The sequence below is a fragment of the Poecilia formosa genome, unplaced genomic scaffold (genome assembly GCF_000485575.1).
Source record: "Poecilia formosa unplaced genomic scaffold, Poecilia_formosa-5.1.2 Scaffold17, whole genome shotgun sequence".
NCBI classification, from domain to species: domain Eukaryota; kingdom Metazoa; phylum Chordata; class Actinopteri; order Cyprinodontiformes; family Poeciliidae; genus Poecilia; species Poecilia formosa.
The window spans coordinates 1,064,724-1,079,506 of NW_006799956.1; the positions used below are offsets into that span (position 1 = coordinate 1,064,724).

At 40.7% G+C, this 14,783-nt stretch overlaps 1 protein-coding gene across 1 annotated transcript in view; it reads right to left on the reverse strand.

The window, feature by feature from the left end:
• Positions 1–14,783, reverse strand: part of nell2a (neural EGFL like 2a) — a 102,333-nt gene that overhangs the window by 43,931 nt on the left and 43,619 nt on the right. The window contains exon 13 of the mRNA XM_007546698.2: positions 7,301–7,426. Within this exon, the coding sequence (XP_007546760.1) occupies positions 7,301–7,426 (126 nt within the window). The remainder of the gene's footprint in view (positions 1–7,300; positions 7,427–14,783) is intronic.

Here is a 14,783-nt window from a genome sequence, read left to right on the forward strand (position 1 = left end):
TAAACAATCAATTATGTAGAGCCTGTCATCGGGGAGCTCTTACTATGGCTGCTTGTTTCTCCTGAAGCTTGTTTTCCCTCCACCTTTTGCCAAAACAATACCAGCCTCTGCACTGTCTGACCTCAGATAGACGACAATACCTCAGTTTTCATGCTACGGGCTGGAGAGTGGTGATTTTATAAAGTCAGTGGCAAGAAAAAAAGCCCATGATAGCTTGTCTACTGGAGAGGATAAAAAGAGAAAACGGCAAACTGATGATTTAGTTTTAAGACGCTCAGCAGCAGAATCATATTTAGAATCATTTAATGTATATTTAATGACTGTGCTACAAAATGGCAGGCTTAGCAACTTTATTTTGAGTGGAAAAAAATTGATTTCATGCAAAACAAAAGCATTGTTTTACTTGATAAATAACTCTCAATCTTTGCCCAGCCAAAAGAGAGGAACAAGAGCCGAGAAATAATAAGCTCCAAAGAATCCCTCATTATAGCAAACCGTACATTAATCCTCTTACAAAAATCTGTGAAGATGTGGTAGATTTGCAGACGCAGTAAACAGAAAATCGCTGCAAAACCTAAACTTCAACATACTCTTTTGGTTTGTTTCAGTGCTGGCTAGGTTTGTTTTGTTTGCGATAAAGGTGTGTTGACAAAGGCTAGAAAATGGAGAGAAGTCTCCATTATAGCCTCATATCATACACAAAAAGGGGGAAATTAAACATTATCATATCTTAAAGAGTTAAAGAAAGCTTGAGAAATTTTTAGATTACCATGCGCAGCAATCAAATGCGTTTATATCTCACACCGGTAACCCTTATTTTCTCTAAAAAGTTAGTCAAACCCAATTAGCACAATGTCTTTGCCCTGGCAGAAAATGATCAGGTAGATTGATTCTGCTGTTGTCGTATGAAAGGCGCCCACCTAAATCACTCTATTAGTCTGATTAGCTCACTGAACTGCTAAAGCAAGAGCAGATGTGCTCTAATCATTGTCGTCTTCCCAAGGAATGAGGGATCCAGAGGAAAGCATCATGACATCATTATCTTGCACTGAAAAAGCATCACATTAAGGAGACTGGAGCCAAGTGCCTTTTATATTAAATAACACTTGGCTGAAATAGCAAAATGCTTTAGCATGCCACCTAGCCTTGTTGCCACCGAGGCAGAGCTATCTAAACACGGGCAGCAGGTGGGTTTGACTTCACCTTCGATCATAGGAATTTAGCAATGGATAAATTGTACAGCTTTTTCCCTAAAACTAACTATTTATTACCACTTTTTAGGGAACTGCAGGGCAGAGCAATCGTAGCCCCACAAACACAAACAATGCTCTTGAAAAATGCTGCTTTGGTCACACAGAACTATAATTTTTATTGCTAAACTGCACGCAGTAGCTTCATTTAATTATATTTTCGAATTTATTGGATGGGCTCAATGAACTAACAGTGGAGAAAATAGTAAAACTAAAAATCAATTTGGGGGAGGGGGTTAAAACATCATTAATTGGACTTTATAAATCGAAATTCTTATAAGAAATTTCTCATGATACAAGGTAAGCAATACAATAAATGCCGACCCCTACTGTGAATCTTTCATAATGAATTATGTTATGGTTCTTAACTGAATTTGGATATAGATTCCACTTAACTGGATATGGATTAGTCATAATAGTCTTATAAAATGTCTAAGCGACATTTGTTGAAAACTGGTGTGATGGAAATAAAACTAAAATGTTAAAACAAGCAATAAGTAGAAACTCTGTCTACAGTTTCTCTTTAAGGTGTCATTGAAAATCATCTTTTCTCAGCTCTGCTGTTGACAATCCCCCTCCTGCTTCACCTTTGGCCTGCGACCTTTCCTCCATCCTCTCTCTTCCTTCCAACCATCCATCCATCCATCACTTACTTAGCCTCAGGGGCTAAGGTCTGGCTACCGAAGGATTAGAACATGGGCACACACCAGAAGAATGCACTGTAGCTACAGCAGACCAAGTGCACATTCACACACACACACAATCCTGAGGACAGCCTTCTTTTAAAACATTCTGACAGAGAGCACCACCAGTCTGCTACCTTTCATGGATTTGCTGCTAATCTCACATTGCGATGAGCACCTCGGGCATTTGTGGGGAAGACGAAAAGCAGAGGGCAGAAAGAGAGGAGGAATACTGCACCGCAATGTCTCATTTCTATCCATCTATCTATCTATCTATCTATCTATCTATCTATCTATCTATCTATCTATCTATCTATCTATCTATCTATCCTAGATACCGTATGTATCTAGGTAGATACATAGTAGATATCTAGAAAAATGCACTGACAGATATATAGCTAGCTAACTGTATATCTAGCTAGATATATATATATATATATATATATATATATATAGCTATCTAGATACAAAGCTAGCAAGCTATGTATCTATGTGTCAAGCTAGATACAAAGCTAGCTAGCTATAAATCTATCAATGGATATAGCGATCCAGATACAAAGCTAGCTAGCTATAAATCTATGTATCTAGCTATCTAGATACAAAGCTAGCAAGCTATGTATCTATGTATCTAGCTAGATACAAAGCTAGCTAGCTATAAATCTATCTATGTATCTAGCTATCTAGATACAAAGCTAGCAAGCTATAAATCTATCAATGGATATAGCTAGCTAGATACAAAGCTAGCTAGCTGTATCTAGGTGTCTAGCTAGCTATATCTATCAAGCTATATCACTTAAATAAGTGCACCAGGTCCACATCTCCCTACAAGTTATCTGGATGCAAAATATAGACTTCTATCTGGGCTTTCGAACGTCCCCCACAGGTTGAGCAGAAATATAAACCAGGGCTCCATGCCTTAAATGTGCAGATCGATCCTTTACAACTATTCTACGCATAAACATTCACCCATGAAAAGAGCTGGGGTCGACTTAATCCTCCTTATTTTGGGCGACCGGCCCACATGCAACACTCTTAACACACGTGGAAAAACGGCAGTCAATACTGGAAGTGCCGTTTCTGCCGAGTCGGCTGTTTGTTAATTGGTGAAAGTCATTGCAGATGATAAAAGGCCTTTGTAAATCATGCGGATGCACAGTGTCGATAGCTTCTGGAGGGGGCGGCGGCTTAATGTTTCCCTCCTGTTGTAATATTTTATCTGCGGGCAAATTAGAGGAATCACTGTTCCCACTGGACTCTTCCAACACAAGCAGGTGTTTCATTGCTACGGTACGCTTCTATTTCTGGTGTCAATTACTACCAGCAGGATTATGGTGGTGACGCAACGCTCTGCATAAAGGCATGTGTCAGGAAAAGCAGTAGTGTGTGTTTGCTGCCTTAAAAACGCTGCATTGCCCATTTCATGCAGTAAAACCTCTGATGTTTTTAGATGCATATCAACATGTCAGGAACTGCTACTCTGCATGTACTAAATTCCTTTCAGAAAGCCATATAATTGCTTGTTTGCTCGGCGGAAAGTGACGAAATGGATCAATAGTTCAAAGGGTATGAATACTATCGCAAGCCCTTCTGTTTTTTTCTTTTTATTTTCATTTTAATTTCCCCCCATAATGCATCACTCTAATGATGTCTCAGAAGAGAGGTGCAGTGCTGTGTTGGTGGGAGAGCTCAGTTCAATAAACCAGCTGGAACATCACAACAACAATTTCACTGAGGCAGGGATGAGAAAAGTTTTCACAAAAACCTCACTTTAATCACAAAAAATGACTTTTATAAAGAGACTCGTCGCTGTGTGTTTCACTGCGGCGCCGTGAAGGCGTTGTTAATGGGGAAATATATAAAATGTAGTGGCACAGTTTAATCCCCTGGGTTCTGGGAGAATTAATCTTCATTGTGGATTTCGAGAGGAAGCACACAGTGAAAGAAAGACGAATGAGTAGAACAATAGACCTTGCCCAGAGCCCCGAAAAAAAAAAAAAAAGCTGAGAAAACAAGGTGAGTGAAATGGCATAAGGCACGGCGCCCGCCTGAAGACGACTCGCTAATTAAATAACTCCCAAGAACAAAACGCAGCCAAAGAATGTATGACTTGAGTAAAAGTTCTGTTTGCATTTCTAACTTCTTTATTTTCTGATTTCCACTGAAACCCAAGCAGGGGAACTCTTCAAAGAAGGGCTTGTTTTTTATTTTCCTATTTTTTGTACGGCTGTTTGTCGTTTTTGTCTAGTTTAGCAGCTGTAATTCCAACTCCAAATGCACCGCGGGAAGTTCTGCGGGCCTAAATCATCCAGCACCGAGCACAGGCGGCGGCAGGTTCCCTCGCTACGCTGCCGCCGAGTTAGACTGCATCGGTGTAAATTGCTTCCTTAATTACAGGCACGGAGGAAACGCAGCATGTCGCCACCCTCCTCAGAGATGATTCACACAGGGAGCTACTTAGCGTTGTGCTTCACAAGCTGCAAACAGCTGCACAGGAGCAAGTGGAGCTGCACCTCCCTGGGCCGGGGGCGCTGGGCGGGGGAGGGTGATGACATTGTGACGTTCTTGCTGAAGGACGGAGAGATTACATCATGCAAAGAATGCTGACTCAGACCTTTTTATTAACAGATTTAACTTTACATGAACTTTGCTTTTCTTGCATGTTAGTTCTGATTTGTCCTTTTTGTACACTTTAGTTCAGAATTGTGTTGGTTGAGGAATTGCTGTTTTGGGGGCAATTATCCCCCTCTGGTTTTGGATGTTGTGCAGTTTTTTGCCCTTACATTTTTCACTTTGGGATAGTTGGGTTACGATGCATAACCGTGGCAACACAAATGGGAGCAGTCAATCTGCATCTCAAAAGTGCAATTAATACCTGAACTACGACCCAGAGTTCTGATATATGGGGTCGTAGTTCAGGCTTCAGTCAGAGGCCTCTTTAAGTTTGGCGCAAAACTGACTGCTACCAGAGATCCTTAATGCCTCCAGCATCACCGTCCACAACGACACTTTGAAGATACTTATGTTGACACGAGTTTCTACAACATTTATTTTTCTTTTGGGATAAATCAAGTAGTTTTTCTAGCTTGAATTTGGGAGAACGCAAAAAAACCCCAACTGCTTTCTAATTCTGACATTGCTGAATTGTGTGACTTTCTTCCTTTGCACACAGCTGATTTTACATGTTGCCAGCAGCTTCCAAGTGATTCGCAATAAATCTCTGCAAATACTCAGATCAGTTTACACAGCTTTGCCAGGCAGAATACTGAAGTAATGCATAATAACCCTATTCTAGTTACATCAGTCCAGAAAGAGCCCAGTTGAAAAGGGAACTCTGAGCAGAGCTTCAATCATCCGTAACGTTGAACGTTGTTCTCCGGTACTCTGTGGAAGCAATGATAATTCACCGTAATGGTTTTCAGCATCGCATTTTAAATACTGTTTAAGCAAAAACGGAAAAAAAAATTTTTTTTAAATTGAGCCTGCTTTCACGTTGCTTCACTGAGTGGTGTCTGTCCCATTTACTATCACAAACAAACGTTTTGGTTGAATAAAACAAATTTTGGATCTTACTCTGCCTTGGGAAGAGTTTAACTCTACTTAGAGAAATATTTGAACTTCAAAAAAAAATAATTGTTTTTCAACATAATCTTTGACATCATCATCATTTGTACTCCTAATAATATTGTTAAATAAATGTACAATTCCCTCATTTTATACTTTACTTTTTAACGTCACCTATAGAGTTTCTAGGAACTTCTAATACGTAATCCACCACTTACGGTTGGATAAAAATATATTACACAGAGGCACATTTCTTTTAGCCACAGATCACTAGGCTGCCATCCCACAAAGTGAAGAGGATGGTAAAAAAAAAAAAATCTGAAATCACTGTTAGAAGAGCTGCAGCAATGAATTTCATCTTGAGGTCGCCAAGTCTCCATAACAACCAAAAGATGCTATCTGCTACTGATGCCAGACAGTCATCAGTTGTCTACCTGACGAAGATAAAGGTGTGGGGGCTTTGCCAAACTCAGTTCAGACTTTAACTAATGTGCTTTGGTCAGATGAAGTTAAGGTTAAGCTTTTTGGCAGGAAAGACCTGAGCTGGATTTGAAGTGACAATAATAAACACCTGCAGAAAAGCTCTCCATGCCTTCTCTTAAGTATGGCGGGCAGTGAATGATGCTGTTTCTCTTCCAAAGGTTCTAACATTATTAGAGTGCATGACATGCATGAAAATATTTAGATCATATGATACCAAAAACGTGTCTTACAACATGAAAAAGCCAAATCAATACAGAAATGGTTCAACAGACAGAAAACCTGCCATCATTTATGTTGAGGTTCTCACCGACTTTCTCTTTCTGGGTCATACACAAAAATGCACAAACCCAGGTTAACGTGAGGATGGTCCGTCCGTTCACAGTGGCCTGGACTTGGCTGAGGACTTTTGCTCAAGGCAACAGAATCAGTATTATCATCAACTATAAACAAGTCTAAAAAAAACAAACAAACTTGAAGTTGGACATATGAGAACAATGCTAAAGAAAAAAAAAGTTCAGCGTTAAAAGAAGGGAGCGTTGTTTTAGCACGTGTTGCATCATACGGTAAATATCAGCTTCAGTCTCTACTTGTTCTCTTACAAACACTTTGAAAAGGGACATCAGTGCAAAAGAGATCCATGCTGTGTGAAAAAAGATCTTCACTTCTATACTGATAAGGAAGTTATTTTTAAGTGAATAATCTGATGGCTTTAACTCGAATACAGAAATGCACCAAGCAGGTCTTTAATGGTAAATACTGATCTTTGCTTTTCTTTGAGTTCTGATCTACTGCTGCCGATTTTGACCGATTTGTTTTTCCTCATAAGCACAAAGCTGCAGAGTTAGTACATTTAAATGAATGAAAATAAAGAAAATGGTAGGGCGTCATATTCATTCAATAAAAAATGTCTCAAACCTTCCTCTGATTGTTGCTGAAAACCGTCGAGTCCTTATATCTGAATATTTTAATGAATAAAAATAAATACATTTGGGTTTATGTGAATAAGTGATCTGACTCAGCTGCACATTCCTTGGAGGTTGATATTTTTTATTTTGTAATAAATGCATAGTATATTCATTTATAGTCCTGTACAGTATATTATTATTTCACTACTATCAATGTTATTGTTAACCTTATTTTTACATGTTGTTTTTAACACTTGAAGAACTTCTTTTTTGTATGAAACTTTATACCGGATGCTGCTGTTGCACCTGGAATCTCCCTATGCGATATATCTGGACGATTGGTTGGTGCATCTGTTCCCACAAATAGAGCCGAGTCATCCTGAACGCAGTTTGCCAGAAGGCCAGAGGAGGCGCTCACCTGTGCAGGAGTAGTCATCGATCCTGATGTAGCCCGTGTGGCAGATGCACATGAAGGAACCAGGCGTGTTAACGCACATGGTGTTCTCTCTGCAGTAATGTTTCCCTTCAGCACACTCATCAATATCTACAGAATTAAAAGAGAGGGAGAGAGAGAGAGGGGGGGGGAAGGAAAGAGAGAGATGATATGTTTAGTAGAGATGTAAACTGTGCTATAACCTAAGTCTGATAAAAAAAATTTAAAAAAAAGAAAAATCAATGGTACAATAATTAAACTGAACAAACTGTGACTTCCCATGTGGCTTTGCTGTAAATGCCACAGTTGTCAGCAATGCATCAAGGATACATATTTAAAGCAGCCTTACTGTCACGACGTCTGTTACATATGATCTATTTTGAGCATTGCTAGAAGGAGACGTTTCCGGCCACCTGGGGGTCCCAAAGCCTCCTGCAGAACCAATCACAGAAGACCGTTTATCTCCATGAGAGGAAGACAGAGGTGGACATGTAGATGGGCGCTGAGCACTTCAAGTTACACCACTCCGTCTTCAAAGAGAAGCCCTCGACATCCAACCGCAGCTCCTCTCCTGGCGTCATCCAGCTTTTAGCATGTTTGACTTTTCTGCTGTAAACAGACGCCAGGAAGCTGCAAAACTAAACTTTGATTCAGACAAACCCCTGAATGTCCTGTGACGGTGAGCGGCACCTTACTCACAGACATTTTCAACAAATTAGAATATTTGTCAGAATATTTGTCATTTGTCAGACTGAAAGTCTCTTTTGGAAAGATCGACCTTTTAGCAGATAATAAACCTACTTTCATTTAAGGCCAGATTTCTGTTTCTTCTTATTGATCCAGTGTCATGTTCTCATCTCAAATGTCATGTTTTCGTTAACTTCTAGCAGAAACTCATCAGTAAGAGAAATAAAGGTGTTGAAACAGAATTGCTTTAATTCAAATAGGAACATGCCATCTTATGAAGCTCCATATTTGTTTCATCAGTCCTCTGAATATTCGCCCAACGGCAGTGCAGATCATCACGATGTTTGTTTCTTTTTTTTTCTGACAAATATGAAATAGACCTTTGTGTCTTTCTTTGGATGACAAAGAAAAGCACAATGGACCATGGACACCATTTTTATCCATTCTCTTTTTCTTATTGTTGAATAATGAACATAATGAAAACTATAATTTGTATTTACTCAAGTTCTCTTTGCTTGAAGTTATTCATCTTCGAAAATCAGAAATAGAATCTGTAACAGAGCAAAGTATATACTTTGTCCAGATAAATTCTGTAAAAGTTGAAAAAGAGTAATTTTATTCAAAAAATGCTTTAGGCTGAACTTCTATATTATACTGTTGCAGTTAAAAATAATTTTTAAAAAAAGTGTAATTGTAGTGCATTTTGGAATTGCTGAATCCAGTAGGTTTATAAAAGCTGTCAATTGAAAATAAAGGGAGAGTGTTAAGAACAAGGTTTAAAGAGCTCTAATCTAGTTACACAGATCACTTCTGGTGCTTTTACACCATGAATCAGAACTAAGACTTTCATTCTTATGAGCAGGTTAGTAGGCAACTCAGGGGTTGAAATGTTGATTAATGAGACTTTTTCTGGGAATGTCAGAAGTCATGTTCTCATTTAGCAAAAACAGTTTTAAAAGACACATGCACTCCCCTTTTGTTATTTACCAAAAAGACTCCAACCCGTCCCGCACACCTGTTATACTCCAACTTTTATCTTCTTTTCTGCTTTCAAACTTTGAAAAAAAAAAACAAAACAAAAAAAACGAATTCCTGCTGATCTGCACAGACTCCTTTCAAGTAACCTCTCGTATATCTCACCCATAACTGTGCGCGTCTCAAAAATTGTGCGGCCTTGAATTCATCTCTTCTCTCTTTTAGACTCCTATTCAATGCAAATCCAAGCGTCCAGAACAACGAATTCATTGGTATGTTGCTTTGTCTTTGCTCTACTAAACAGAAATGATCTCACATGTAACCACAGCAGCTCTACCTCGGCGTTGTTTATATAACAGACTTACGTAAACCCTTCTCTGCAGCGTAGTTATTAAAACTTGATTAGAGCAGATTGAAGAATATCTTTTATTAGATTTCCTTTATTTATTTCTTCCCAATCAGGACTTCATATTTGGAATCCATGTTTCCTTAGCAACAGCTATTCTCGGTTCCTAAACCGCGAGCCAAACCATCAGAAAGGCAGAAAAAAAAAAACTCATGACGCTGCCAGGGCAAATAAAATAATCTTGATAATGTGATGCAATCAAATGCAATCCCATGTAAATACAGGTCAGGCTGACTAAACCCGGCCCGCATTAACACGCTCTGAGGCCTCGCCCCAATTCGTAGCACGGGTTAAATGTAGGGACTTTTTCCTGTGAGACGAGCGCCGTGATCCTTGACGTTAGCAATTTATTATTCATTCACTGTATTCAGTGTCTCTGAGAGCACAAGAGGACGTTCACCCCTGAGTACGTTCGGTGCCAGATGCTTTTTGTGAAGGGCTCTTGAAACTGAATTTCAATTGATTTGCATTGGCATTCACTCTGCTTCCATGTCCTTGGGTAGAGAACCACCCACCGCCAACGACGAGCCCGACACCTGCCAGCGACGGCGGCATTCATGTCCTTTTTCACGGCGTTATCAATACGCGCTGCCTCCAGCTATTCAGCGGCTTCATTGATAAGTGACGCAGGCGGACAATTGCCGGCAAACTATTGAAGTACATGTGTCCTTCGCTCCATGAACGAGGGGGGTTAATTAAAACTGTCACACCGGCTTTGAAAGAGAACTAAAATAAAATAAAGGAGGGACGTAGAGAGATTGAAAAGTAAATCTGAAGGAGTAGACGGCCACGCAGGTGAGTGAATGTCTCGTCATGAAGCAAAAACACGGGGGTGGGCGTTTGGGGGTGGCGGAGACGGGAGAGGAAAGAAAAAGTCAGTGTGGAGAGGCTGAAAAGTATGTGCCTGAGTGTAAATAACAGAACAAAAAATCAGAGTTCTGGCATCCTTCAGTTGAGATATTGAACTGCTTTGTCAATGTTTGTCCCCTCAGAATGATTCCACCACTGCCATGTTTCACTGTGTGGACTGAAAACGTATCTAAAAATAGTCTACAAATGTTTGGGGCGGCAAATAGGAGAATAACTTTAGGTCGAGAAATCCTTTAGCAGAGATCCTAAAGCATAAACCCGCACTCACAGACATTGAAAAACTACACCAAAGTGGGCGGAGCCAAGAGAGACAGAGGGGCCGAATGCAGGGCTGTGGTCAGGTCAAAGGAAAGCACTGTTGCCAACTTAGCAACCTTTTCAATATATTTAAGAAGCTTTCAGACCATTTGTAAAACCTTTTTTAAAAAGCAATACGCAACAAATCCAGTGAATTTTTTTCTGTTTTACCGAGGACTTTAGTGACGATACGTGAAGCGCCGATCACTCTGCGACAAGCCCTCCTCAGCAAGCCCCTCCCACTTCCTGTAGCAAACCGCCTGCAGTCAGAGCAGAGGAAACATCTCCACTCCATGTCCGCACTCCGAATGAACCACACATGTGGAAAACTGTAATGCTGTCCACTGATAGTCACAGCTGTCGCTTCTGACGTGTCTGAGTGGGATGGTTTTATACCCGAACATGGGGTCAAACTTTATACAGTTTATCTCCAGAACCAGTTGATTTGAGGTTTAGCTACTCTGGAATATCGCGCTACTTTCATCCCCCACAACATGGTGCAACTACAGCTGTGTTTCACGGTGTTCAGGGCATTTTGCATTGACTAACAACAACCTGCTTGGCTGAGTGACTGGGTCAGAGAGGGGATTTACAAAGAGAAAAGCCAGGAGAACAACGTCAGGCCCTTTATGGAGGTATTCCTCAGAAGGGATTTTAAAGAGAACTGCCTGGTCAAAAAGCTTCCCAATGGCATGCTGTGGCCAAACAGTTTCTCAGGATTTGCGTAGCATAGCAGAACGCTGCTAGCACATTGTTTCACTGTGGGGACGGGACATTAAGAGGCTTTGCATTCACTACAAACAAACTGACTGCGTAAGTGAGTGGGTTATTAAGAAGATTTATTGCAAAAAAGGAAGAAAAAAACGGCTTCAGATTGTTAGTGTGAATAGAAAATAGCGCAGGCTCTTCACACAGGTATCCGTTAGGAAAGACCGTAAGGAACTGTTTAGTCATACATTGTTCGACATTGATCTAGAGGCCATTAAGCCCACCCATCCATCCAGCCCCTGCTGACAGGACTTGCGTCTATTAAAACAGTTTATTAGGAGGTGAGATGATGAGGGGGCGCTCCACCAGCGCATCGGGGAGAGCAGCCATCTCCATCTCTATTAACGCACTCCATTTTCTTGATTGGCCTGTCACACGGACACACGTGACGTGCCAAGCAAAGAGGGTTGGCCGAGTGAGCGGCAGCTTTTATCCCTAAACGGAGCGCTTGCGGGTCACCCTGTTGCCACACGACGATGGATGGCGGGATAATGGCTGTGTTCTTTCTGTTTTTTCCACCTCGGTACCTTCCTGAATAACAAGTGAATCAATCACGGTCATATCCGAGTAGGAGGAATCGCTTTGCATTATACTGCGCCTTGCGAAATTACTTATTCCCCTTGAACGTTTTCAGATTTGTCACGTTTACAACCACAAATTTTGAATTATTCAGCATCGGTGTTGCTTTGTTATTCTCCCTGTAGGGAAATATGCTTTGCAGCCAGGTAGGAAAAAAAAAATACATACAAAAGACAATGAAAGATAATCTCTTTACAGGAAACAGAAATGCAACTGCAAGTAAATTGTGAAAGGGAAGAAAAAAGTTGAACCTCTCTCTCAAGATTTTATAGTCTTGACAGAGTTTCTTCCATTTGTCTGTCAACCATCATCAGCTTCCCTTTCTCTGCTAAAAAAAAACAAAAACAAAAAATCTTCCAAAGCATGCTACTATAAGATAAGATTGGGCATTAAAGTTGATATGCAGTGTTGGTTTTCAGGCCCACAAAGTACTCAGTATTTCACCAAAACAATCTGGCTGAGACAGAAAGACACGACTTATGATGAAAACTGGTTTTACTGTCATTTTCAGAGCAACTTAAATACTTACATTTCCAAAGTTTTTAACATGTACAGAGCCAGACTATTGAAATAACTCAAGCTATTCGGCGCTATCGTACATCCTCAGACCTCGCTACGCCTACAAGAGGATTTTCAAGAAGTTAAATAACATTTACAACATCCATTAACGGCTTGCCTTATGCTTAAATGTGAAAACAAACAAAAAAAAATCATATACGTCAGTTATCGACGTCATACAAAGTTCTTTCTTGACTTTACTGACAAAATAAAAAGACGTTGAAATTTAAGGCGAAACTGAAAACCGATAAAGATCTCGGTGACTGATCTAAGTGCCCGGAGCGGCGGCGGCTCGGCGCACATGCATTTAAGGCTCGGCTGCTATCATCCTAACAGTTCCTGTGTTGACATTTTATTATCCCCACTACTGCTCATTCAAGCGATCCTGCAACTGTATAAATAGGAGCTGGTAGCTTATCCCTCTTTGCATGCATGGCATGCGCGTTCTGGAGCATCCGTCCTCGCTCTCCATGCCTGCAGTAACTCCGAGGTCTGGGAGTAAGGAGATAACACTTCCGTTGCCTTTGGACGTCCCACAAAGACACCGAAATCTGTGCCATTTCCGCTACCACCAGCCTCCCTCTCTCTCTTTCCTTCCTTATCTTTTTTTTTTCTTCTTCTGGTAAATCCCATCCTTTACCCGCTCACTTACTCAAGCAGATTGTTTTCCCCTAAATGCTGGAGGGACAGGGCTTGCCCAAATATTCCAATAATTCTCCCTCATGTCCACAGATTTAGGAGTCAGAGAAAAGAGCAGAGAGACAAAAAGCTGGCCAAACAGTTTATCTCCACTGTTGGTCTTCTTTCCCTCTGGGTGTCTGAAAGGTTCCAGAGGATCACCAGACTTTGCTTCTTTTTGTTTAGTCGGGGTGTAATTAGATCGCACATAGAACTGTAGCTGCCATTTTGGGACATGCAGATATATTAAAAAATTTTATTGGCTTTAGAGAGAGAGAGAGAGACAAGGCGGCTTTTTTGTCCTTCTTATTTCAATCACAGCGCAAAGTCAAGCGGAGCTACAGATTTCAGTTGTCAGACTGACCTTCTGTATGTTTAAATTCACAAAGGCTTGCAGAGTGCAATATTGCAAGTTTTACTGCAGGATGTGTCTTTTAAGCTGAGTTTAAAAAAACACTAAAGCGTTGGACGGAAAATTAAATGACCCAGGGATGGAGCCGTTTTAATCTTATAGTTTACTTACACTGACCTAGCATCCTATTTATGGATGCTGTTGTTATTTTTTTTCCTTCAAGAAAAAACACTCAAACAGGTGTCTGTGTAAAAGAAATAAAGTAGCTCATGGAGTCTTTTTCTGAACAATCACCAGGATTCTGGGACGGATGGGAGGGAAACTTAGAAAAACGGGTAAGGAATGAAGTCTGGAAATACAAATATTTTTTTTAAATATTCTATTCCTTTTCCATATTTAAACGTCAGACAATTCCAGCGCTACAGATTTAAATAGACATGTTTTCAACTTGGCAGCTGTGCACAGATGCTTAACATCGTGTTTGTTGGAAAGGAGCAGCAGCCAATTGTGACCAAGGGAATCCTATTAAACAGAAACAAGAGCAGAGTGTGGCGCTTTCTACACAGCAGAGTAAAAAACACTGGGATTTCTGAGAACAGCTAAACGACCACCACCTGACAGAACAATGAGCATTAAATACGGGAACGTTGACGTGGGAACGGGGTTGCGTTTGTTGGTGAAACAAACACAACAAAGAGCTGCTATCGCACTCGTCAGAGTGTTTAAAGAAATGTCCACATGTCAATCAATTTAAGAACACTCCTGAATATTTTATCGCTAACATCCACCGCTTTTTTTTAAAAGCGTGTGCCCGATATATAACATCGCATTAAACCTGCACTTCAATTTAGACCCGACTAAAGCAAGGCGGCCAGGTGGGCGGGGGTGAGAATCCAAAAGATCCCGACTGCCTTGTTTACGAGCAGCAGGCGCGGACAGGCTTTTGCTTTCCATCAGGCCTCTCATTAATCTGGGAAATGTTTCAATCGATGGAGCATCTTCATCCATCACTTGTCATTGTCTGACGCGGCCCGCTGGCTGGAGGCCTGAACAATCGGAGAGGACGAGCACAAACAACAATCAGAGCTCTTAGGAAGGCTGATGGCGGCGTCTCGCTGAGACGGGCTGCATGTGTAGCGAACGACGTGTTTGCTTTCTCTCGTCCGTCGCTGTGTTTTATTGTGTTTTAGTTACGGGCTTCTGTACTTGTTTGTGCTTTTAATGAGATGTTTGTCGTCGCCTGCTGTGATAAACATACAGGCTAAGCATTCGGGAAACGTCAAATGTCCTTTATAATA